At 38.2% G+C, this 24,528-nt stretch overlaps 2 protein-coding genes across 2 annotated transcripts; both read left to right on the top strand.

Annotated features, from left to right (window-relative positions):
- The first annotated feature begins 450 nt into the window (after positions 1 to 450).
- LOC139124147 (zinc finger protein 490-like) lies at positions 451 to 4,984 on the top strand. Its single transcript, XM_070690287.1, has 3 exons — positions 451 to 631; positions 1,169 to 2,710; positions 3,026 to 4,984. The coding sequence occupies exons 1-3, from the start codon at positions 557 to 559 to the stop codon at positions 3,470 to 3,472; spliced, it is 2,064 nt and encodes a 687-aa protein (XP_070546388.1). The 5' UTR covers positions 451 to 556; the 3' UTR covers positions 3,473 to 4,984.
- Positions 4,985 to 14,868: 9,884 nt separating this feature from the next.
- LOC139124146 (zinc finger protein 607-like) lies at positions 14,869 to 23,505 on the top strand. The gene is made up of 4 exons (XM_070690286.1): positions 14,869 to 15,057; positions 17,068 to 18,609; positions 18,917 to 20,446; positions 20,766 to 23,505. Exons 1-4 carry the CDS (start codon positions 14,968 to 14,970, stop codon positions 20,865 to 20,867), a joined length of 3,264 nt encoding a protein of 1,087 aa, XP_070546387.1. The 5' UTR covers positions 14,869 to 14,967; the 3' UTR covers positions 20,868 to 23,505.
- Positions 23,506 to 24,528: the final 1,023 nt, after the last annotated feature.

Raw genomic sequence — 24,528 nt, 5'->3', positions numbered from 1 at the left:
ACGCCAGCACAGCGCGCCTTTTCAATAGAAAAAGATTTAATTACATTTGCTACATTGTCTGTGTGTTTTGTCTGTAAAAAACGTCAGTGGCTGCGTTTATTTTGTCGCGCGACACAAGAGAGAGAGACCCACGCTGACTCCGAGTCCGTTTCGCTCCATTTTCGCACCATTGGCTTCATAACCTAAGTTTTGACCAAGGTACTGCACAATCGCGTGTGTAGGAGAGAAGTTGAGTATTTATAAGTGCACTATGGTGACAGATTTATTACTTTTTTATTATCAATAATTCATTATTTATTCGTAAATACCGTGACAAATATACACACCCTGGGCTGAGAATGAAAGGATAACGGAAGTTTTACGTCCGTACCCGTATGTTGCAGGAGACTGTGCGCCCTCAGCGACAAGATTTACATTGACCTAAGTCAGAAGTCAAAAGTCAATGATTTGTTTACCGAGATGCACATACAGGCCTTGAGCATGTTGCAAGCGTCTCGGTGCACGCCGTTTTTCTGTTGGCAATTTCAGAAGAGCTCAGGAACGACGTGAAATAACCATGGTTGAGCAGTGTCAAACCTTGTTAGACGCAAAAGTGTCAAGGGCTGATATCATAGACGGACTATTCGATCAGGTGAGGCTGTCGGTGAGTTTTAGTTTTTTGCAACATTGCTCACCAGTAGAGCTACAATGATGAAGGCTCTGTTAGCTTTCAAAATTTGCAGCTACATGTATTGAGGGCTATGCATGCAGTTGGAGGTAGAACAATATGGCTACCTCCATCAACCTGTTCTGCCATTCAATGGTGGAATGTTGGGTGGGCTGTTTTAACACTCTAACGCTTCCCTGCCAACTGTTCCGCCAAGGAACCCAGGGTTTAACATCCATGATGCTGCACATGGACCATGGAGCTATGTGGTAGCTCCATGCATGGACCATCTCTCTCTACTACGCTGTTTCACAGGGTTCACAGTGGGACCCAGTCTTCAACTCTTGGGTTTTTCCCATCTATGGTAGGGGTCTGGTGGTCCATGGACAAGTTTTTCCCATCCCTATTTCTATCCTTCCTCTATTATGGAAGAAAATAGAATATGTATGAAGATTACTTTATAAATATTCTTATTACCCATGTGGAATATCAGTCAACATAAAATTGTGTATCTTTTCCTAGGGTGAAGAATTAATGGAAAAGCTTGGATGTCAGGTGTTTATCCTGGTCTCAGAAGATGGAATCTGTTCCAATTACATGGGAAGTGAAGTGTTTTTGAGAGAGTTCTGTTCCTCTGGACTGAAAATAAATCCACAGGATGTTCCCAGAATAAGGAAAAACACTGAGACGCAAATGAATTATTGGATTGCAGAGGACAATGGATATGGGCAACAAATATTACTGAGAAGTGTACTGCAGACTTCGTACGATAAGATGCCAGCTAGCTGCTCGATGAAGGAAAATACGGCTAGTGTTACCATGGTGACGGGTACCAATGTGTCGACAGATATTGAGCAAAGGTCAGAACATGAGGAAGGGGATGATGCACTGTTGCCAAGCAACAAGAGTTGTGATGCGGAGGATGACAGTATTTCAAATGATGATGACAACACAGTGGTGCCAAACTTCACTTTGGAGGACGTAAAGCATGAAAGTAAAAACAATGCTACCAAGATTGGATGTTCTATGAATGACATGAAAGAAATGACAGAAAATTGTCCAGTGGAGAAAGAGACTGTATCTCCTGTTAATGACATGATGGAAAGGGAAGAAAGATGTCCATCAGAGAAAGAGATCACACTGAGAAATAATACAGAATTTGTGAAAAAACTGCGTAGAAAGAGCAAAACATGTGAAAGACAACGTTGTCTTAGATACTACAAATTTTCCCCAAGTGACCCAGATAAACACCGCAGAGGAATACAGAAGGTATTCAAGGAATTTTATGAGACAAAACCAAATTTATGTTACAAGTGTGGATTTTCTTTTAGAAATCCCCATGGATTGGAAGTTCATCAACAGAGGGCGCCATGCCCTGGACGTAGATGTAAATTTTGTAGAGTCAGGTTTCCATTCAAGCTGTGGCAAAAACATCTGCTCGATGAACACGTTGCGGAACTTAAAATCTATGAGTGCCACGTCTGTGAGAAGCAATTCTTACAATGTATTGAGCTTAGGTGTCACCTTCAGATTCATGAACCAGAGAAAACTTATATATGTGATATTTGTGGACATACCTTAAAAACTGCGAATAGTCTAGCAACTCATAAACTTATGCATGAGGGAAAGGAATTCAAGTGCGAGTTCTGTGATTATAAGTCTGTCAGAAAGTGTGATCTGATGGTCCACATGCAGCGACACATTGACAAATCTAAATTGCAATGCAAGGAATGTGGCAAGCAAGTACTCAGTACAAACAGTCTTCGGGAGCACATCCAGCGGTTCCACACCAAATTAAAATATCCATGCAGTGATTGTGGTAAAGAGTTTTGTGTGCCATGGGAGCTGCGACATCACGTGGAACGACACCACAGTGGCGACAGAAATCTTCTGACATGTGAAAAGTGTGACAAAGGATTCCATACAAAGATACTGCTGAACGCCCATTTGAGAGTAGTTCACAGCCAACACCCAGTAAAGTGTCAGATTTGCCTGAAAGAGTTTCGACATCATACAATGCTTAAACGTCATCTTAGAGTTCACGAGAGGTCTGAAGTCAAAAAGGTAAAGGGTTGATTCTGTCCTAGATTAGTTATTATTGGGTCAGAGATGAAAAACCCCTATAACAATGTCAAAGTGGTTGTAACCACAATTATTGCTGTCTTAAATGGCTTTTGTCGTGTACTAAGGGGCAAATTATGTTATGTTGAAATGCATTGTGGGTAGAAAGTCAACTTCTCACCACAGCAAGAGTTTGAAATTGTCATATAGCTGAGCTGTTTTGACTGTGACGTCTTCGCTAGGTGATCGGGTGCTGTACATTGTGAGTTTGAATGCCATGGAGAATTTACTGAACTTTCTCATCTTTTTATCTTTCAGATGACAGGCACAAGTCACAATTATACGTCTGAATCGGCAAGTGATGTTACCATAGTAACAGATACAAATCAGTCATCTTCAGATAGAGAAAAGACAGCCAATCAGCAAAAGACAGTGCACAAAAGAAAAGGCAACACTTCTGCGGTGCCTGGAAACTCCAAGAAAAGGAAGGCTGTGAAAAAGCAACACAGTGTACAGCGCAAGTCTTCTGCCAAAAAGCCGAGAAAGAAACAGAGAAAAAGAAAGAAAAAGTCCCAAAAATGTTGTGAGACCAACCTGAATGCATGCACTATATGTGGATTTCCGTTCAAAAAACCCATTGGCTTGGATGAAGGGGAGCCAAACTCGAGACGAAGGTGTAACTTTTGGGGAACAAGTTTTCCAGTCAAAGAAAAGCAACAAAATTCCCTTGATAATTGTTCAGCAGAGATTAAGGTCAATGAGTGATATATCTGTGAGAAGCGATTCGTGCAAGATTTTCATCTCAGTAGGCAAAGTCCATACAGATGGACCTGAGTTCAAATGAGGTATATTTGTAATTGTATGAAAACTTTAACATCTCTTTACACCACAGGCTAATTGGCTTTCAGGTAAAGCCATGAAGTTAGTGCGATCACCGTAATTATAAGATTTCACAGAAACTGATTTGCTAAATGCATGCAGTACCAAACTATCATTTGAAAATTTGACTGTAATCTTTTGGTTTGGCGTTTAGTCAGTGCAGGCAGTCTATTTAGTTTTTTATGATAGTTTCCTATCGGGTCAGTCACAATCAGGGTGCGCTAGAGTGTGTCACTTAGGTCAAAATTTCAAGTTCATGATAACTGTCCAGTTAAATAATATGTTGAAAGGTTATGGTATGGGGCATATCTTCCTAAAATTTGGTGAAGCAAACGTCATTAGTTTTACCACAGTGCACGTTGTTTTATATGGTCGACACAGTGTCACGGACGCTACAGAAATGTTGTACATGAAACACAAATGTCATAATAAAATTTTAAACAATGATTTGTTAATGCTTTCTTATGTTATTACAATATAAAAGATGCATATTGGCATTAAAATAAGCTATACTTGGTATGATTTACTTAATTTTTCCATGAATAAACACAACCTCAAGTTTAGTGAGAAATACAACAATATTGATCATATTTTTTAATAGGACTTTCAACTTCTCTATGTCCTTCCGCTGGTATGCTGTATTTAAAAGTTTTATTGTCATGAATTAACCATGCTATAGCAACAATATTAATACCATTCAGTGTAATTAAAATGAACTTCTTTCTAAAATATTTTCTGGTTAGTATGACATGTAATTTTGTCACGGACGCTACCAAAATCAAACTTGAAAGTTAGGTCAATTTGAAATATAAAAAGCAATCAACAATCTGGTTTTTTCTTTCTCTTTTCTCCAAAACCTTTCTCTATCAAACATTTAAATTGTGAAAATTGTGTCAAAACATTGACAATTTCTTAAAATTGAACAAGAAAGCTATAGCAACTACTGCAAAAATCAGTTGGAGTATGTGAAAAATGTCTATACCAGTAATAAACTTTCAATACATCAAAAAACACAGAAGTTAACATTGCTTGTGCCTTACTTAAAGTGTAAAACCAAGATAAAACTAGACACCTAGATCAGGCTAGAGCGACAGGTTGTTAAACTTTGACGTGTGGTCCCACAATAAATTTGCTACAATGTATCTGACACACCACCCCAGAAATCCAAATGGCTTGCAGCTGTTCTAACACCTGTCAGGATGGGCGCGCACTCACACCTAGGTGAGGCTGGAGATCAGAGACGTAGTCTGCCAACCTTTGACCTCTGTTCTATAATATATCTGTACTCTCTGACGAGCGTAAAGTTGGCGTCATACTCATCCTCAGCCTCAGAGGTCACGTGAAAATGAGGATGAGGATGACGCTACAGCGTCAGCTCCACCGGCATCAGATCTGATTATTCCCGAATGCATCTGATGGAATGATAAGTGTAAAAACGACTTTAAAAATGTGCTCCAAGTTCATATCACTGTAAATGTTAATTAAAACACAGTGGGATTTGCATTTCATAATATTTAGTTACCTCTCCTCTCAATATCCGTTTCTCACGTTGTAGTTATAACGCAACATTCTTAGCCCTTAATTTCCTTAAAGTTCAAAGGTTTTATGTTTAATATATTGACTTTTCAGGCCTCAAGTCATAGTTATACAAGTTAATTGTTTTATATGTCCTTTGAATAATTAGGGCTTTCACATCACCTCTCATGGTGGCGATTTTTACACATTTCGGACCATGTATACCTTTTTTGCACCAATTTTTGGAAAATCTTAATGCAAGAGTTAAGAGGATACCAACAAACACATCCGCGGATCCATGGACTGAAAATTACGAACATTTCCAAAAAACTAGTCCGTATGAGATATTCTAACGATAAAATATTACCTGCGAACCAGTTTTAGGATTCAAAAGAAAGTTGAGAAAGAATGGAGTTGTTATTTTCTTAAGTTATGGGCAAATTTTATCATTTATCCATCATCGGGTAGCGTAACCTCCGCAATCTTTGGATACGATGCTGAAGCTGATGCTGAGTAGCATCATTTTAGCATCAGCTAGAAAGGTCACCTGAGGATGAGGATGAGGATGACGCCAACTTTACGTTCGTACTCTCTGCCTTCATAATATGTGAAAGTGGTGGAGACAGAGTTGACACAAATGTCATTTCTTACCCCCTTGATTTCAAAATGTGATAACAAAGCAATAAAATGTGATTAGATTGGCTTATAATCTGAAAAACAATGTTTGCATTTTATTGTAGCATCCGTGACATAATGAATTGAAATGGAATGCACAATAATAAATGCATATACAGCACAGAATTCATTGTTCTTTACACTAGAATTCTAATAACATATTCAATATAATTACTGCATTCTTAAAAAAAATCAATCTAAGTGTTACAGTTGAGGCTCAACATAACTTTTTGAGTGTTTTTTACTTTTTAAAAATCAATTTTGTGCAAATTTACAATTTTATGCCTTGAAGACATTTTGTAACCCAACTCCATGTATGTACACACAATACACACTAGTATTTATATTTTCAGTGGATTAACTACTTTAAAATGTTTTAAATAGTTATTAATTATTAATAATGTAGTAAACACTGTCACGGACGCTACACCGTCACGGATGCTACATTTCCATATTTTAGGAATATTAATAGTGAATGCAAGGGACAGTAATTATATAATTTGTTTATTTAAGGTAGGCACCTATTGACACTTAGGCCTGTGACATCAGATCTTTTATAACTCCTGTTGTCCTTAAGATATTAGTGTGTCACGGACGCTACAAGAAATTCCAACCACAACGATCTCATTTTCATTTATTCACAAAACAATACAATATGCAATTTCATTTAATTTTGGTGTATAAAATGCTTGCCATGGATGTTGAGGTTGGAATTAAATTCAATATTACATATTTTACCCATTTTTCTACATATAAACTAAAGGTATATGTACTTATGGTCATAAAACACAAAAACATAACGATGTTACAGTTTTGGTAAAAATACCACAGTTTCTGTTCCGATGCACATAATCACATGAAATAACTTGTGAAAGAAAGATTAGGTATTCTGCAATAACATATGTAAGCTAAAAATTCCACAATTTTAACACTGTGTTCAAAAAAACATTTGAAATTAAGTACATTTTGAAGTGAAACAGCATAACGCTACTTTTACAGTTTTTAAAGGCATTTTTGTGGATGTACAACCAAACCTGCACAATATATGCAATATTTCTTTATGTGCCCAAGTTAGATACAACTATTACTATTTATTAGAAACAAATAAGCAATATAATATCAGTCTGAATAGCAGATATATGTTCATAACAAATGAAAATCATCTAGCGCACCCTGATTGTGACTGACCCCTATATCAGTGCAGTCTGTAGGAACTATTGTTTCTGTGCATTTAGATCTACAACACTATGTGAAAGGACACCATAGAGGATACACAAACGCTTCAATGTGTGGAACACTAAGGTGTGAAAGTATTTAATCCAAAGATACTCCTGCACTGCCATTTGAAAGTGTTTCACGGTGAACGTTCTGTGAGGAATCAGATTTGCTCAAAAAATGTCTGGGCATCATTCCATGCTTTAAGCTCCTCTGCTGGTTCACAAGAAGTCAAAGGTCAAGGAGGTCATGAGTTCACTTTTCCTGAGAGCTCATCAATCTTACGCCACTGTTTCTAAAGCATTCTCGTGATCACTGGGTATTTGACTTGCTATTGGACAGTGCCGTCAGACATTGACTTCGGGTGGGGAAAAGTCATCACATATTCCAAATAACATTTTGCTAATTAATGGACCTGTTTCTGTCTATGCACACTACTATAAATGATGTGGATGCATGAAGACTTTACATGTTATCGAGATATCACAGAATAATGAAATTTTATGATCATAAGGTGTTCTCAGTGAATGGACACATCTATATTAAAACATACCGTACAAAGATACCGGTATTTTACTATTAAGACTTCTTTGACTTATTAGAAGAATTGTTTCATGCCCTCAAAAGTGACTGACAGCTATTTTATTAGAAACCCTGTATCTTCCCAGAAAAATAATATCCGATGTGACCAATGCATATCTTTAGTACTGTAAATCAGGAAGACATCCTGATCTAACTCATTAAAGTTGTGATGATTGTATTTGCACACAGTGAGCGTTGCTTTTTATTTCCACGTTTTTAGTGATTTACTGTTTTTTTAGCATCCTGTGTCAGAATTTGACGTTTAATTTGCCAGTGTTCTTCTAGCCTATTGTATCACTCCTTAAAGTATACTGTGTGATATTTTTCCCCCAAGGGGTACTTCCAATTCGTTTAGAATTTATTGATTGCACAGTCCCTCTAGTCCAGCCCAGGACTGATGGGAATGTCATTGACTTGAAATTCTGTTTCCATGGTGTTGTTTGCATCACGGTACTCAGATTTTGAGTGAGTTTGTTTATTGTAAAAAGTTGACTGCTTTATCCAAATATCATCTCCATCGATCGTATACCACAAAATTTTGACCAGTTCACCACATATATGCACGAGTCATAGCGAGTGCATCTATGAAGTGAACTGGTCAAAATCGAGCAGAACTCTTCTGAATGAAATAGTTCCAAAATATGTTGTGTAAGAGGGTAATGTGCTAGCAAAATGATTGACAAGCGTCAGATTCAAAATATTGCTGAAGTGCCTTGACATGATGGGTTAGGGGCCTAAGGTGATATTCATCGCAAACATCGATATCCAAAAAGAAAATGCATATACTTTCACAATTTTCTTTGTAAATTGTAAAATTGGTTCGCGAGTCATTTTTATCAGCAAGATATCTCACAAAATGGATATCCCACCTGAAATGTATAAGCAAGTTGAATACAAATTTGCACATTCCCAAAACAGCAATTTAAGGGTAAACCGTTTTACAAAATTAGCTCGGAGACCATGATACGATTAAGCCTGGCTTTATGATGGTTGTGTGTTTTGTTTCTAATTTACAGAAATAGTCGGAGATTTTGGAATTTTCTCTCAATTCCCTTCCAGGTGATCTTTAAAATGAAAAAGAAAAACTGATCAAATAAATTAAAGTTAGTTCTGTGGCGTCTCAAATGTGTACTGTGTCTGCGATCATTGGTACTGGGTAGAGCTCATGTAAATATGGCTAGAAATCATATTAAAACTTCCACATGTTGACATTCAATAATTCTGCACTAGTTTTGCGAAAAGCATACCAAGCAGCAAATAATTATTAACATATATTGAAGTCTAGGCATCCCTACGTATTCAAGTAAAAGCAAAATTTGTTAACACTACAAAATTTGCCTGCATTCATTTGTATTCATTTATGAATGTAGTAAGCTTATTTCAAACTACAAATTAGGCGGTTTGCGACATTTTTTCTCATAATTTTACAACTGTAGTTGTACGAAAGCCAACTAGTGAAATGAAGTACAGTTTATTGTAAGACTGCAGAATAATAGTCATAATAATTTATGCCAAGCTTAGCGTGCCGAAGCACAGAACACACACCTCATCACATGTGTCAGAGCGCCGATACAACTTTTCCCAACATGCGGTAAATAAAGGGTCTTGTACAGCAGGCTTACCATGCCATGCATACTTGATAGGCATTTATAGAAATGGGATCGAAAAACTTATTTCTTTGAAGGAGTTTTTTTCTTTCTCTTCCGTACATGTCGTGCTGTCATGGTCTGTAGCCGGCCAGACAGATCATAGTGCAGCGGGCGATGTGCGATTTACACGCATGCTTTGCGAAAGTTCTTTGACCTTGTAAAGGGAGGGAAAACTACCTACTCAAGTCACATGGAGGGAATTCTTCTCTGCCTCACGTTCGAGTCACTGGAGAATAATAATTTTGGACCAATATAAACAACCTTTATAGCTCTGCTGTTATCAAATAGGTTGATTTTCCGTCGACGTCCGTCGTCCGTCCGTCCGACCATCATCTGTCGTCCTTCAACAATTGCCTTCTCCTCTGAAACCGCAAGTCCGATTGCTTTGAAATTTCATATGCAGTTCACTTGGGATGACCTCATTTAAATTTGTGCAAATCGTGGTGAAATTTGCATATTTGTGTTTTTGGGGCATTTTTTGCTGTTTTTTGTAAAAATATCTTCTTTTATGAAACCTTGTCCGATTGCTTTGAAATTTGATATGCAGTTTACTTAGGGGGACTTCACTTAGATCGTGGTGAAATTTGCATATCTGTATTTGTAAGGCAATTTTTGCAATTTTTGTTCAAAAAATATGTTCTCAAAAAGGACTGGTCTGATAGCTTTGAAATTTGGTATACAGGTTTCTATAGATAAACTAAGTAATATCATTAAATTTCTGAGGAAATCTGTAATTTTGTAATTTTCGGGCAATTTTTACCATTTTTGGTCAAAAACTGCATATTTCCAAAACTACTCATCTGATAGCTTTGAAATTTGGTATACAGGTTCCTACAGATAAACTAAGTAATATTTATTGAAATTATGATAAAATCTGCAATTTTGTATTTTGGGGGTAATTTCTGTCATTTTCGGTCAAAAAATGTACTTCTCCAAAACTACTGTTCCGATAGCTTTGAAATTCGACATGCAGGTTCCTACAGATGAACTAAATGTGATATATTGAAATTACGATGAAATCTGCAATTTTGTATTTTGGGGCAATTTTGTCATTTTTGGTCAAACATTTTTTTTCTCAAAAACTGCAAGTCTGATAGCTTTGATATTTGTTTTACAGGTTCCAAGGGATTATTTTAATATATGATTTAGTGAAATTATGGTGAAATCTGCAATTTTTATTTCTTGGGGCAATTTTTGTCATTTTGGGTCAGAAAATTTCATTCTCAAAAAACTACTCGTCAGATAGCTTTGGCTGACATGTTCTTAGGGATAATCCAATGTGATATATTTCAAATTATGATGAAATCTTCAATGCCAATCGTGTATTTTTGCAGCTATTTTAGCCGCTTTTTTCTGGCTACTGAAATAAGCTATCAAAGATTTCCACCTTCTTCATCAACATGGGTTAAAAATAGTTATTCTCTACATAAACAAAGCGGAGCTATATCCACCGTTAGGTCGCTTTTAAGTATCTAAACCCGGAAAGATCGTGGATTCAATGTTTATCGCCCGATTTTCACCGAAAGGTCGTCTTTTATCAAACGAACCCAAAAAGTTTGGCGAGGATTGAACACCATCAGGGGGTGACTCACCCCACTGACATACCTGATGACTATATTTACACTGATTCACGAGTATTTCGGTTTTTCACGTCATAATTAGAATACTAATTAGTATTTGGAGTAAATGAAAATGGCTAGATGCACTGGACACGCGAAACTCACCCGTTTGTAATTTTCATTTCGCCGAATTTCCTTCGAGTGCAAAATAGGGGTGAGCACCGGGGACACGTACATCGGGTGTTCCATCAGCACACTACACGATCGTCCCATAGGGACAAACAAATCGGAATCAATGTTACCTGATAGAAAATGTTTTAAGCCAACTGAGATAAGCGATGTTACTTCTACGACTCTCCAGAGAAAGCATGTAAAGTCCTGTCCCGGGAAAGGCATTTTGTTGGATACAGGGGATAAAAGCACTGCGTGCGTGAAATTGCGAGATCTCGCGAGAGTATGGAAAAAATCACATTTTCCGTGAAAAATTTTGATTTTTAGCATCTTATTTGTGCACCATCGTGTTCTTGACCGTACAGAGAAAGCGGGAGCTAAAAACCACATCCCTCTGTGTTCTGCTATTGGAGAACGGCAGGCAGAAAAATCTGGGGCGACAGTGACCCGCGATTTTATAAGCTTATAGTAGTAACGAATGAAACATTTCAAAGGTATTTGCATCTTCCGCTCGTATATTTTCGTCACGGGCTTGCCTAAATATAACTGACCCTTTTTTAAACGACCTATATGAAAGTTTGTCTTTCTTGGGAGTATCTTTACTAGTAATATGCTTTGTGCCAGTGTCAAAAACTTACACGGAATAGTCACACTATAAATCGTAAAATGTGGTGTGTTCACCTCCTTTGTCGTGTATTTTCACAAGTGTTGTCGGGTTTTTGTGGCCCATTTATGGCTTTACTCGATATAATTCAGTTCATCGGTATTAACCCTTATCAACAAGAAACTTGTAGTATAGCGGTCAATTCATAAAAGTCATAATGCAGTTGACCAAGCCGTACTCTTCAGCAGCCCAAACGACATGAAAGCAACGGGCGCTCTGGATAAAAGATGTCCGTGTCGCGATGTACGTCGGTCTCAACGCGAACAAATTTCCAACGCGTTGGTATATTTATTTTATCCAAAACCTGATTACTTGTATATATTTTACTAACAAGTCATCATAACTTTCAAACCAATAATTTGCCAAGACTCGGCAGCAACATCGACTCCCTAAACTGAGCAAAAAAACCCTTAGGTCAAATGCTGCGTCAAGGGACCCAAAAGCTACAGTAGAAACGAGGACGAAAAAATGCTTATCCGTAAAGTTCAGCCCAAGGTTATTAGGTGTACAAGCTTGGAATAAGATTTGGAAGCTAAAGCTTTTATAAAGGTCAGTGCCCTAAGCATGCTAAGGTTCAACAAATGCATGCAAGGATAAGCTTCAGCAATCCATAGCACATTTCGGCCAACCAATAAAACAATTTGCACCTTCAAAAAAGAAAATTAACACGATTGGAACTAATTTGGGATAATTGGATTTTCATATTTTGCAAATTTCTCAAAAATGTTCGGTGCCATATAGCTGAATGTTGCAATATTGCAAATTACTCATAAAATACAAGTGTGTAACGTAAAAAGAAAAGCAGATGAGATTACATTTGTAGATGAAATCGACATTACTTCACCATCCAATTATCCCAAATTAGTTCCAATCTTGTTAAATCGAAATGGGGCTACTTTTCAATTTTCATATGGCTGCAAAGTACCATCCTCACGGCAGTAAGCTTATACACCGCTTTCCTATATTTCAATTTCAGACCAAAGATACAAGACGATAAAACAATTTGAAAATTGAAAATTAGCTCCATTTTAATTTTCTTTTAGGAAGATGTAAATTGGTTTCTTGTTTGGCCACGGATTTTCAGCGAATCTTGGGCGTACCAGTCTTAAATCAATATCGGCACGCTGACTATTGTACTGAGCTGAGTTGATTTATTACTTTTTATAATCAATAATTCATTCATTTATTTATTCGTAAATAATGTGACTTGTATTAAATGTTACACAAATAATACACAACCTGAGCTGAGAATTGAAGGATAAGGCCAAAAAAAGTAAATTGTGCTGTTCCGATAACATGGTTTTCAAAAATAGGGTAGGTAGGTGGGCAAGAATTTTTTTTCCAAAATATTTTTATTTTCAAATATGCATTTTTCAGGGTTTAAGGGCGGTCAAACACTGGCCACAACGTTTCCAGAAAAATGTATCATACATACATACATAAGGGAGCGTTCAGTTATTATGGCCGGGGTTGGGCCGGCAAAATCCAGGGGGTCACCTCAAATTTATAAACTGCAAAGGGGGGGGGGGTCATGTATTTTTCAAACAGCTCAGAGGGGGGTTCACTTAATTTTCATAAGTATCCGTCCGTCAAAAAGCAGTTTCAGTGTTCAGGAATATTCTGGGAGATAAAAATGATTCGTTGCATGATTTCATTCTCTGAAGTTATTCACCTATAAATCTGAACAAAAGTATAATTATCTGTCACATGAGGCTTGTCTTATTGTAAATCAAGCTCACTGCACTGAGGGCGATAAACAATTCCTATTACTTACATATTAGAGATATAGCAAGTTTTGTCAGGGAAATTATTTAAGTTACCTGTACTGAGACTACTAGTACCATGAAAAGTTAAATATTTTTAGGTGAAATTCCAATATCATAATTGTTGTCCACATCTGAACTTTTAAATACCCTATTTGAATCAAGTACATTTGTATCAATTATCAAACACCTATAAAAGCACAAATTAATTTAGTTTAGCATTGTAAAAAAATATTCTTAGTTTTCTCATAGACTCCAATGTATAGTGAATCAACATTTCGGTGAAATTTCAAAATCCAATTTCTTGCACACATATCAACCTTTAACCATGGGTTTACCTATTTTTGTATTGGAAAAAAATTATTCATACTTTCCTCATAGACTCTCATGTATAGTGGATGAACATTTTCAGTGAAGTTCCATAATCATATTTCTTGTACACATAATATGCGCCTTTAACCATCATATTCTAATCAAGTAAAATTATGTTAATTATTGAACATCTGTATATGCACAAGTATACCAAGTTTTTTATTGGAAAAAAAAAGTTATTCACAATTTTATCATTGACTCCCATGTATAGTGGATGAATATTTTTGGTGAAATTCTAAGGTCAAACTTTTTGTCCACATGCCAGTTGTAACAACCCTATTTCATTTAAGTATATTTATGTAAATTATCAAACATCTATAAATGCACAGATATAGTTTTGCATTAAAAAAGTATTACATAGATTTCTCATACATGCATGAGAAAATATATGTATACCATGTATGGTGAATCAACATTACCAACAGCTGATTTTTAATTAAATCCAAATATCAAAATTTTGTACACACACGCTTGCGCAAAAATATTGCGATCCACCAGTAATTTCTGTCCAACCCCTTTGAGGGGTAATTTCAAAATTATAGCAAGTCAGAAGGGGAAATCTGAGCATTAACACCTTTTGAGTTTTGTAAGGAAGGTCATTTGAAAAAATCTAAGCTCTTTTTTGGGGGATTCTATTGCTCCATACCCCCGAGGTGTTTGTGTGTGCAGTTTTACTCAAGCAATGTGGGGTGTGTGGGGGGGGGGGGGGGGTCATGATAATTTTTGTCATCTGAAAGGGGGGGGGGGGTCATCAATTTTTTGGTACAATGGGTAGGGGGGGGTTCACTTATTTTGACTGATGCGCAGGAAGAATTTGCCGGCCCACCCCCGGCCATAATAACTGAACGCTCCCTAAAAGACACCGGAAAAGACATCATTGTTCAAGCAAAAATAAAATGCCAAGTAACGAACGCGTGATTTTAAGCAATTTTTCTTCCTTTTTTACTTCTGTGTTTACGTAGCTCTAAAAAGTTTAGGGTCGGCAGGTAAAAAGTAGGGCGGGTCGGGTAATCGGAACAGCACAATTTTTTTGTTCGGCCTCACGAAACATATTTGGCGGCGACAGTGCGCCCTCAGCGACAAGACTTGCATTGACCTAGGTCAGAGGTCATAATTCAACGAATGCTTACCAGGCTGCGATACAGTACACAGGCCTTGTTCGTCTCGGTGAACGCCGTTTTTCTGTTAGCAGAAGAGCTCACATCGTGAAATAACCATGGTTGAGCAGACAACTATAGCCCTGTGTCAAACCTTGTCAGACACAAAACTATCACGGACAGATAAGATAGACGAACTATTCGATCAGGTATGTGAAGTAAGTTCTTCCTTCTTGCAGAGGCAGTCCACTCATGCACAGTCACCTGTGTTCTATTCGATTCCGCTCTGTGTATGTGCGCCCCATAGACATGTGTACATATGCCTGAGTACAAGACGTCAATGGGGCGCACAGGCGCAGAGCGGAATAGAACACAGGTGACTGTGCTCAATGCAGCAACCGTCACTGAAAAGATGCAACCAGTACAAATAAATAAATATTACTGGTTGCATCAGTGACGGTTTGCTTTCGTTGAGTCAAATGCCTGCGAATTCTCGGTCTGCCTAATGGGATTGGAGGGCTTAGCTGCAAAATTGCAGCTCTACAATGGGGAGGTCGGTGAGTTTTGGTTTTTGCGACCTTGCTCACCTGTAGAGCGACAATGCCGAAGGCCCTGTAGCTTTCAAAATAAACACGCCGAATGTGAACTGCCACATATTTACTGCATTTGGTTGTACCGATTTATCACTACTGAAGACTAAACACTATACTACACTAACCTTGTAGTTTAGGTTTGGTATTTGTTCAAACATGTCAATCGCGTTTAAAAAAAAATTCTTGGAGGAGCCATTATCAACTTCCGGTATACGGTAAATGGCGGCTACCAGAAACACACTCAATGTTTATGGAAAGCGATCAACATGCTTGAACAAATACCAAAGCCCATAAGCGACAAGCTTTGTGTAGTATACATAGTGTTTAGTCTTCAGTAGTGTTCAATCGGTATGACCAAATGCAGTGTATGTAACACGTCTGACCTGAGAGTGAGTGCAGCGTAAGGTGTATCTACACCGATGTTAGCATGCAATAGCATGCTAATCGTTACACATTTTTGCCATAAAGGGTATATGGCTTTCAATTGTTTTCTAGAATAACAATAGACTATAGCAGTTTAACTCCGAAATGCTAAGTTCACCAACGAAAATTAATAATGATTCAGGTCAGTTTATTTTAACAGGGCTGAGAACAGAGGACGTCTGATGAAAACAAATACTTGTTTCCCATTGGTGACTCTCCGCCACATAATATTTATTTCCCACTCGAGTTGGCCGTTCGTTCTCATGAGAGTTGGCTTGTTTCAAAATGGCTGTGCACAGTGGTAACAGAATCCAGCTTTCAGAAGCAATCGAAAATAATCATTTTGAACTAAATTTCTCACAGAGAGATTCTTTCGTCGGAAAAACACATTGTCAAATATGATTTGTGATAGATGAGATCTTTAATTTTATGTAATCTTTGACAAAGTAGTCAATAGAGCCGCGTCCATTTAAACAACCAGAATTGCACTCTTTTCAAACTCGTAGGTATATAGAGATTCAAATTCTAAATATATTCATGTACAGGTATTAGTCTGAATGCTCGTTTCGCGACCGGCCTTCGGCCACTCGCGCTGCACTCACTAATATGTGAGATTTCATATAAAAATGCTGCCTATGTGTGGTGCGCTTATTTTGAAGGCAACAGGGCCGTCAGCATTGTAGCTCTACTGGTGAGCGAGGTCACAAAAACCAAAACTCACCGACCGCCTCACTGTACCGGTAGAGCTCAAATTTTGCAGCTAGGGACGGCTATGGGTGCAGGTGGAGGTAGAATAATATGGCTACCTCCATGAACCTGTTCTGCCATTCAACAGGAATGTTGGGTGGGCTGTTTTAACACTCTGACACTTCCCCGCCAACCATTCCCACAAGGAGCATCCAGGATTTAACATCCATCATGCTGTATATGGACCATGGAGCTATTTGGTAGTGCCGCCATGCATGGACCATCTCTCTCTACTATGCTGTTTCACAGGGTTCACAGTAAGATCCAGTCTTCAACTCTTGGGTTTTTCCCATCCATGGTAGGGGTCTTGTGGTCCATGGACAGGTTTTTTCCTTCCCTATTTCTGTCCTTCCTCTATTATGAAAGAAAATAGAATATGTATGAAGATTACTTTATAAACGTTCTTATTACCCATGTGGAATATCAGTCAACATAAAATTGTGTATCTTTTTCCAGGGTGAAGAATTAATGGAAAAGCTTGGATGTCAGGTGTTTATCCTGGTCTCAGAAGATGGAATCTGTTCCAATTACATGGGAAGTGAAGTGTTTTTGAGAGAGTTCTGTTCCTCTGGACTGAAAATAAATCCACAGGATGTTCCCAGAATAAGGAAAAACACTGAGACGCAAATGAATTATTGGATTGCAGAGGACAATGGATATGGACAACAAATATTACTGAGAAGTGTACTGCAGACTTCGTACGATAAGATGCCAGCTAGCTGCTCAATGAAGGAAAATACAGCTAGTGTTACCATAGTAACAGGTACCAATGTGTCGACAGATATTCAGCAAAGGTCAGAGTATGAGGAGGGGGATGATGTACTGTTGCCAAGCAACAAGAGTTGTGATGCGGAGGATAACAGTATTTCAAATGATGATGACAACACAGTGCTGCCAAACTTCACTTTGGAGGACGTAAAGCATGAAAGTAATAACAATGCTACCAAGACTGGATGTTCAGAAAATGACATAGAAGAAATGACAGAAAATTGTCCAGTGGAGAAAGAGACTGTATCTCCTGTTAATGACATGATGGAAAGGGAAGAAAGATGTCCATCAGAGAAAGAGATCACACCGAGAAATAATACAGAATTTGTGAAAAAACAATGTAGAAAGAGAAAAACAGGTGAAAAACAACGTCGTCTTAGATACTACAAATTTTCCCCAAGTGACCCAGATAAACACCGCAGAGGAATACAGAAGATATTCAAGGAATTTTATGAGACAAAACCAAATTTATGTGACAAGTGTGGATTTTCTTTTAGAAATCCCCATGGATTGGAAGTTCATCAACAGATGGCGCCATGCCCTGGACGCAAATGTCAATTTTGTAGTGTGTGGTTTCCATTCAAGCTATGGCAACAACATTTGCTCGATGAACATATTGCAGAACTTAAAATCTATGAGTGCCACGTATGTGAGAAGCAGTTCTTACAATATATGGAGCTTAGTTGTCACCTTCAGATTCATGAACCAGAGAAAACTTATTTGTGTGATATTTGTGGACGTACCTTAAAAACTGAGAATAGTCTAGCAACTCATAAACTTATACATGAGGGAAAGAAATTCAAGTGCGAGTACTGTGATTATAAGACTGTCTGGAAAGGTGATCTGACAGCACACATGCAGCGCCACATTGACAAATCTAAATTGCAGTGCAAGGAATGTGGCAAGCAAGTACTCAGTACAAAGAGTCTTCTGATGCATATCCAGCGGTTCCACACCAAATTAAAATATCCATGCAGTGATTGTGATAAAGAGTTTTCTGTGCCTTGGGAGCTGCGACATCACGTGGAACGGCACCACAGTGGCGACAGAAATCTTCTGACATGTGAAAAGTGTGACAAAGGATTTCATACAAAGAAACTGCTGAACAACCATTTAAGAGTGGTTCACAGTGAACACCCTGTAAAGTGTCCGATTTGCCTGAAAGAGTTTCGACATCATACGAGGCTTAAATGTCATCTTAGAATTCATGAGAGGTCAGAGGTCAAAAAGGTAAAGTGTTGATTCTGTCCTAGATTAGTAATTATTGAGTCAGAGATGAAAAACCCGTATAACAATGTCAAAGTGGTTGTAACCACAATTATTGCTGTCTTAAATGGCTTTTGTCTTGTGCTAGGGGCAAACTATGTGATGTTGAAATGCATTGTGGGTAGAAAGCCAACCTGTCACCACAACAAGAGTTTGAAATTGTAATATAGCTGAGCTGTTTTGACTGTGACATCTTCGCTAGGTGACCGGGTGCCGTACATTGTGCGTTTGAATGCCATGGAGAATTTACTGAACTTTTTTATCTTTCCAGATGATGGATACAAATCAGAATGGTACATCTGAATCTGCAAGTGATGTTACCATAGTAACAGATACAAATCAGTCATCTTCAGATAGAGGAAAGACAGCCAATCAGCAAAAGACAGTGCACAAAAGGAAAGGTAATACTCCTACAGTGCCTGAAAACTCCAAGAAAAGGAAGGCTGTGAAAAAGAAACATAGTGTACAGCACAAGTCTTCTGCCAAAAAGCCAAGGAAGAAACAGAGAAATAGAAAGAAAAAGTCCCAAAAATGTTCTGAGTCGGCAAGTGTTACCTTGGTTACGGGTACCAATGTGTCGACAGATATTGAGCTAAGGTCAGAACATGAGGAAGGGGATGATGCACTCTTGCCAAGCAACAAGAGTTGTGAGAGGGAGGATAACAGTATTTCAAACAATGATGGCAATACAGCGCTGCCAAACTTCACTTTGGAGGATGTAAAGCATGAAAATAATAAGAATGCTACCAAGACTACATGTTCAAAAAATGACATAGAAGAAATGACAGAAAATTGTCCAGTGGAGAAAGAGACCGTATCTCCTGTTAATGACATGATGGAAAGGGAAGAAAGATGTCCATCAGAGAAAGAGATCACACCGAGAAATAATACAGAATTTGTGAAAAAACAATGTAGAAAGAGAAAAACAGGTGAAAAACAACGTCGTCTTAGATACTACAAATTTTCCCCAAGTGACCCAGATAAACACCGCAGAGGAATACAGAAGATATTCAAGGAATTTTATGAGACAAAACCAAATTTATGTGACAAGTGTGGATTTTCTTTTAGAAATCCCCATGGATTGGAAGTTCATCAACAGAGGGCGCCATGCCCTGGACGCAAATGTCAATTTTGTAGTGTGTGGTTTCCATTCAAGCTATGGCAACAACATTTGCTCGATGAACATATTGCAGAACTTAAAATCTATGAGTGCCACGTATGTGAGAAGCAGTTCTTACAATATATGGAGCTTAGTTGTCACCTTCAGATTCATGAACCAGAGAAAACTTATTTGTGTGATATTTGTGGACGTACCTTAAAAACTGAGAATAGTCTAGCAGCTCATAAACTTATACATGAGGGAAAGAAATTCAAGTGCGAGTACTGTGATTATAAGACTGTCAGGAAAGGTGATCTGATGGTCCACATGCAGCGCCACATTGACAAATCTAAATTACAGTGCAAGGAATGTGGCAAGCAAGTACTCAGTACAAAGAGTCTTCTGATGCATTTCCAGCGGTTCCACAGCAAATTAAAATATCCATGCAGTGATTGTGATAAAGAGTTTTCTGTGCCTTGGGAGCTGCGACATCACGTGGAACGGCACCACAGTGGCGACAGAAATCTTCTGACATGTGAAAAGTGTGACAAAGGATTTCATACAAAGAAACTGCTGAACAACCATTTGAGAGTGGTTCACAGCGAACACCCTGTAAAGTGTCCGATTTGCCTGAAAGAGTTTCGACATCATACGAGGCTTAAATGTCATCTTAGAATTCATGAGAGGTCAGAGATCAAAAAGGTAAAGTGTTGATTCTGTCCTAGATTGGTTATTATTGGGTCAGAGATGGAAACCCGTATAACAATGTCAAAGTGGTTGTAAAATTACCACAATTATTGCTGTCTTAAATGGCTTTTGTCTTGTGCTAGGGGTAAACTATGTGATGTTGAAATGCATTGTGGGTAGAAAGCCAACCTGTCACCACAACAAGAGTTTGAAATTGTAATATAGCTGAGCTGTTTTGACTGTTACATCTTCGATAGGTGACCGGGTGCCGTACATTGTGCGTTTGAATGCCATGGAGAATTTACTGAACTTTTTCATCTTTTTATCTTTCCAGATGATGGATACAAATCAGAACGGTACAACTGAATTTGCAAGTGATGTTACCATAGTAACAGATACAAATCAGTCATCTTCAGATAAGAGGAAAGACAGCTAATCAGCAAAAGACAGTGCACAAAAGGAAAGGTAATACTTCTGCAGTGCCTGAAAACTCCAAGAAACGGAAAGCTGTGAAAAAGCAACATAGTGTACAGTGCAAGTCTTCTGCCAAAAAGCCGAGAAAGAAACAGAGAAATAGAAAGAAAAAGTCCCAAAAATGTTCTGAGACCAACCTGAATGTATGTACTATGTGTGGATTTCCGTTCAAAAAACCCATTGGCTTGAATGAAGGGGAGCCGAGCTCCAGACGCAGGTGTAGCTTTTGTGGAACAAGTTTTCCAGTCAAAGAAAAGCTACAACATTTCCTCGATAATCATTTAGCAGAGATTGAGATCAATGAGTGATATATTTGTGAGAAGCGATTCATGCAAGATTTTCATCTCAGTAGGCAAAGTCCATACTGATGAACCCGAGTTCAAAGGAAGTATATTTGAAATTGTATAAAACTTTAACATCGCTTGACAATTACAGGCTAATTGGCTTTCAGGTAAAGCCATGAAGTTAATGCCATCACAGTGATTATAAGATTTTCACAGAAACTGATTTGCAAAAATGCATGCAGTACCAAACTATCATTGGAAAATTTGATTGTAATCATTTGGTTTGGCGTTTAGTCAGTGCAAGCAGTCTATTCTGAAATGTTCAGTTTTTCATGATATTTTCCTATATCAGTGCAGTCTGTAGGAACTATTTTACTGCACATTGGGATTTATGACACTATGTGAAAGGACACCATAGAAGATACACAAGAACTTCCTAGTTTTCATCCAAGAATCAATATTACTGCACTGTCGATGTGAAAGCATTTCATAGTTAGCATTCTGAGGTGTCAGATTTGCTGGAAACATTTTTGGACAGCATTCCATTCTTAATCCTTGTCTGCTGCTTCACAACAGGATCAAAAAGGTCCTGAGTTCACTTTTCCTGAGAACTCATCAGTCTTATGCTACTGTTACTAAAGCGTTGTATAATCATAGAGTGATTACGGGGTATTTGACTTGCTATTGGACAGCGCCCTCAGACATTGACTTCGGATGGGGATATTCATCATATTTTCCCAATGACTCTTTGTTAGTCCCCACGGACACCGTCCGGGGGGACTTATAGGTTTGGTCATGTCCGTGCATCCGTCCGTCCGTCCGTGCGTGCGTCCGTTCACGCAGATATCTCAGAGACGCCTGGAGCGATTTCGTTCAAACTTGGTACAAGGATAGTACCCTACCTTATACAGATGCACGTCGATTTGATATTGCGATCAAATTTGGCCGTGTTAGAGGACTTTTTAGTTTTCACCTCCATAGACTCCCATGTATAAGGCAGTCCATAGACTCCCATGTATAAGGCAGTCCCTAGACTCCCATGTATAAGGCAGTCCATAGACTCCCATGTATGAGGCCAAGAAAAATAAAAATTTAGTTTCTCATCGTATTCATATTGCAAAAAGGATGCAGTGACACAGTTTTTAGTCCCCACAGATATAGTCCAGGGGGCTTATAGATTGGGTCATGTCCGTCCGTGAGTCCATCTGTGAGTCCATCCGTTCACGCAGATATCTCAGACACTTTGACAAAATGTCACGTGACCTTGGTGACCTTTGACCTAGAATATACATATTTGTCCATAACTCAGTAACCACAAGTGCTAAACCTTTGTGTGAGGCCTATCAGCTAGGCGATGTTGCCGTGAGTGTGTAGGGGTTCGAATCCCGTTTGGGTTATAGTAAAAATTTATATTCATATATGGTATGATGGGTCACCCTATGACGCCACATATTGTACCTCATTAATTATGCCCATATCTAATTTTGAGCGAGCCAATAGAGCTAGAGGTCTGATTTTTTGTATATATGGATAAGGCCAAAGTAATTAAATTCTTTGTTTTGCGTCCACTCAAAATGGGAAAAGGTAGGCGTCTAAGCGGCTGAAAAACACACACAAGAAAATTAACACAATGTAATTTGATTGCAGCAAATAAAAAAAATTGTAACAAAATTTTAGTTCTGAAAAGCTAAGCGGTCATGTCCTAAAATTTCCTATTCAAATACATTGTGTGTGTTTTCCATGAAAACCTTAAAAACCTACGCGGGTGGGGACGCAAAACAAAGAATTTAATTACTTTTGCCTAACTTAGCAATACAGTTTTTTTGACAAACTGTCACGTGACCTTGGTGACCTTTGACCTCAAATATACATATTTGTCCATAACTCAGTAACCACAAGTGCTACAGCCTTCATATTTGGTATGATGGGACACCTTATGATGCCACATATTGTTCCTCATTAATTATGTGCATATCTAATTTTGAGCGAACCAATAGAGCCAGAGGTCTGATTTTTGGTATGTAGGGATAACTTAGCAATACAATTTTTTGACAAAATGTCACGTGACCTCAATGACCTTTGACCTCAAATATAGTGCTACACTCTTCATATTTGGTATGATGGGATATGATGCCACATATTGTACCTCATTAATTATGCACATATCTAATTTTGAGCGAGCCAATAGAGCTAGATGTATGATTTTTGGTATATAGGGATAGACTATAGGATATAAATTTTATGACATAATGTCATGGAACCTCGATAACCTTTTACCTAAAATACACGATTATGTCAATAAATAAGTAACCACAAGTGCTATGTCCTTTATATTTAGTAGGATGGGAGACTTCCACACCTTGACATTCATTCATTTATTCTGCACCAGTTTTGCGAAAAGCATACAAAGCAACAAATAATTATTAACATATATTTAAATCTAGGCACCCCTACATATTCAAGTAAAAGCAAAATTTGTTTACACGATATATTTGTAAAAGTTGGTATTTCTGGATACATTAGTATATTTCCGATATCGACGATACAGGTTTGAACAAAATTTGCCTGTATTCATTAGTTAATGAATGTAGGAAGCTTTAATCAAACTACAAATTAAGCGGTTTGCAACATTTTTTTTTCTCATAATTGTACAACTGCAGTCATACGAAAGCCGGCTAGAGAAGAGAAGTACAGTTTATTGCACGACGGCAGAATAATAGCCATAAATTATGTACCATATGCCAAGCTTGGCGTGCCGAAACACGGAGCACACACCTCATCAGGTCAACGTGTCAGAGCGCCCATACAATTTTCCCAACATAACACGGATCCAGGGTCTTGTACAGCGGGCTTACCATGCCATGCATACTTGATAGGCATTTATAGAAATGGGATCCAAAAACATTTCTTTGAAGGTGTTTTTTTCTCTCTCTCTCACTTTCATACATGTCATGCTGTCACGGTCCGTGGCCGCGAGACAGATGCAGCGAGCAATGCGCGAATTTACATGCACGCTGTTGCGATAGTCCTTTGACCTTGTAAACGGAGGGAAAAACCACAGGCAAGTCACATGGAGAGGGAATTCTTCTCTACCTCAGGTTCGCGTCACTGGAGTATAATAATTTTGGACCAGTATAAACGACATTTTAAGTATCTAAACCGGGAAAGATCATGGATTCAATAATTTTCGCCCGATTTTTACCGAAAGGTCGTCTTTTATCAAAGGAACCCAAAGTTTTGGCAAGGATTGAACGCCATCAGGGACGGGGGAATACTCATCCCACTTAGGGACCGTTCAGTTTTTACGGCCTGGGGGGCCCGGCAAGATCTTGTCGCCGG

Source organism: Ptychodera flava (genome assembly GCF_041260155.1).
Source record: "Ptychodera flava strain L36383 chromosome 23 unlocalized genomic scaffold, AS_Pfla_20210202 Scaffold_23__1_contigs__length_28996876_pilon, whole genome shotgun sequence".
NCBI classification, from domain to species: domain Eukaryota; kingdom Metazoa; phylum Hemichordata; class Enteropneusta; family Ptychoderidae; genus Ptychodera; species Ptychodera flava.
The sequence above is the reverse complement of the archived record's forward strand: the minus strand, read 5'-3'. Positions and strand labels throughout refer to the sequence as shown.

Excerpts from the sequence above, each read along its gene's own strand:
- LOC139124147 (XM_070690287.1), top strand. The coding sequence starts at position 557 with ATGGTTGAGCAGTGTCAAACCTTGTTAGACGCAAAAGTGTCAAGGGCT. Across the intron at positions 632-1,168 it reads TAGACGGACTATTCGATCAG|GGTGAAGAATTAATGGAAAA; the intron begins GTGAGGCTGTCG and ends ATCTTTTCCTAG. Across the intron at positions 2,711-3,025 it reads AGAGGTCTGAAGTCAAAAAG|ATGACAGGCACAAGTCACAA; the intron begins GTAAAGGGTTGA and ends TTTATCTTTCAG.
- LOC139124146 (XM_070690286.1), top strand. The coding sequence starts at position 14,968 with ATGGTTGAGCAGACAACTATAGCCCTGTGTCAAACCTTGTCAGACACA. Across the intron at positions 18,610-18,916 it reads AGAGGTCAGAGGTCAAAAAG|ATGATGGATACAAATCAGAA; the intron begins GTAAAGTGTTGA and ends TTATCTTTCCAG. Across the intron at positions 20,447-20,765 it reads AGAGGTCAGAGATCAAAAAG|ATGATGGATACAAATCAGAA; the intron begins GTAAAGTGTTGA and ends TTATCTTTCCAG.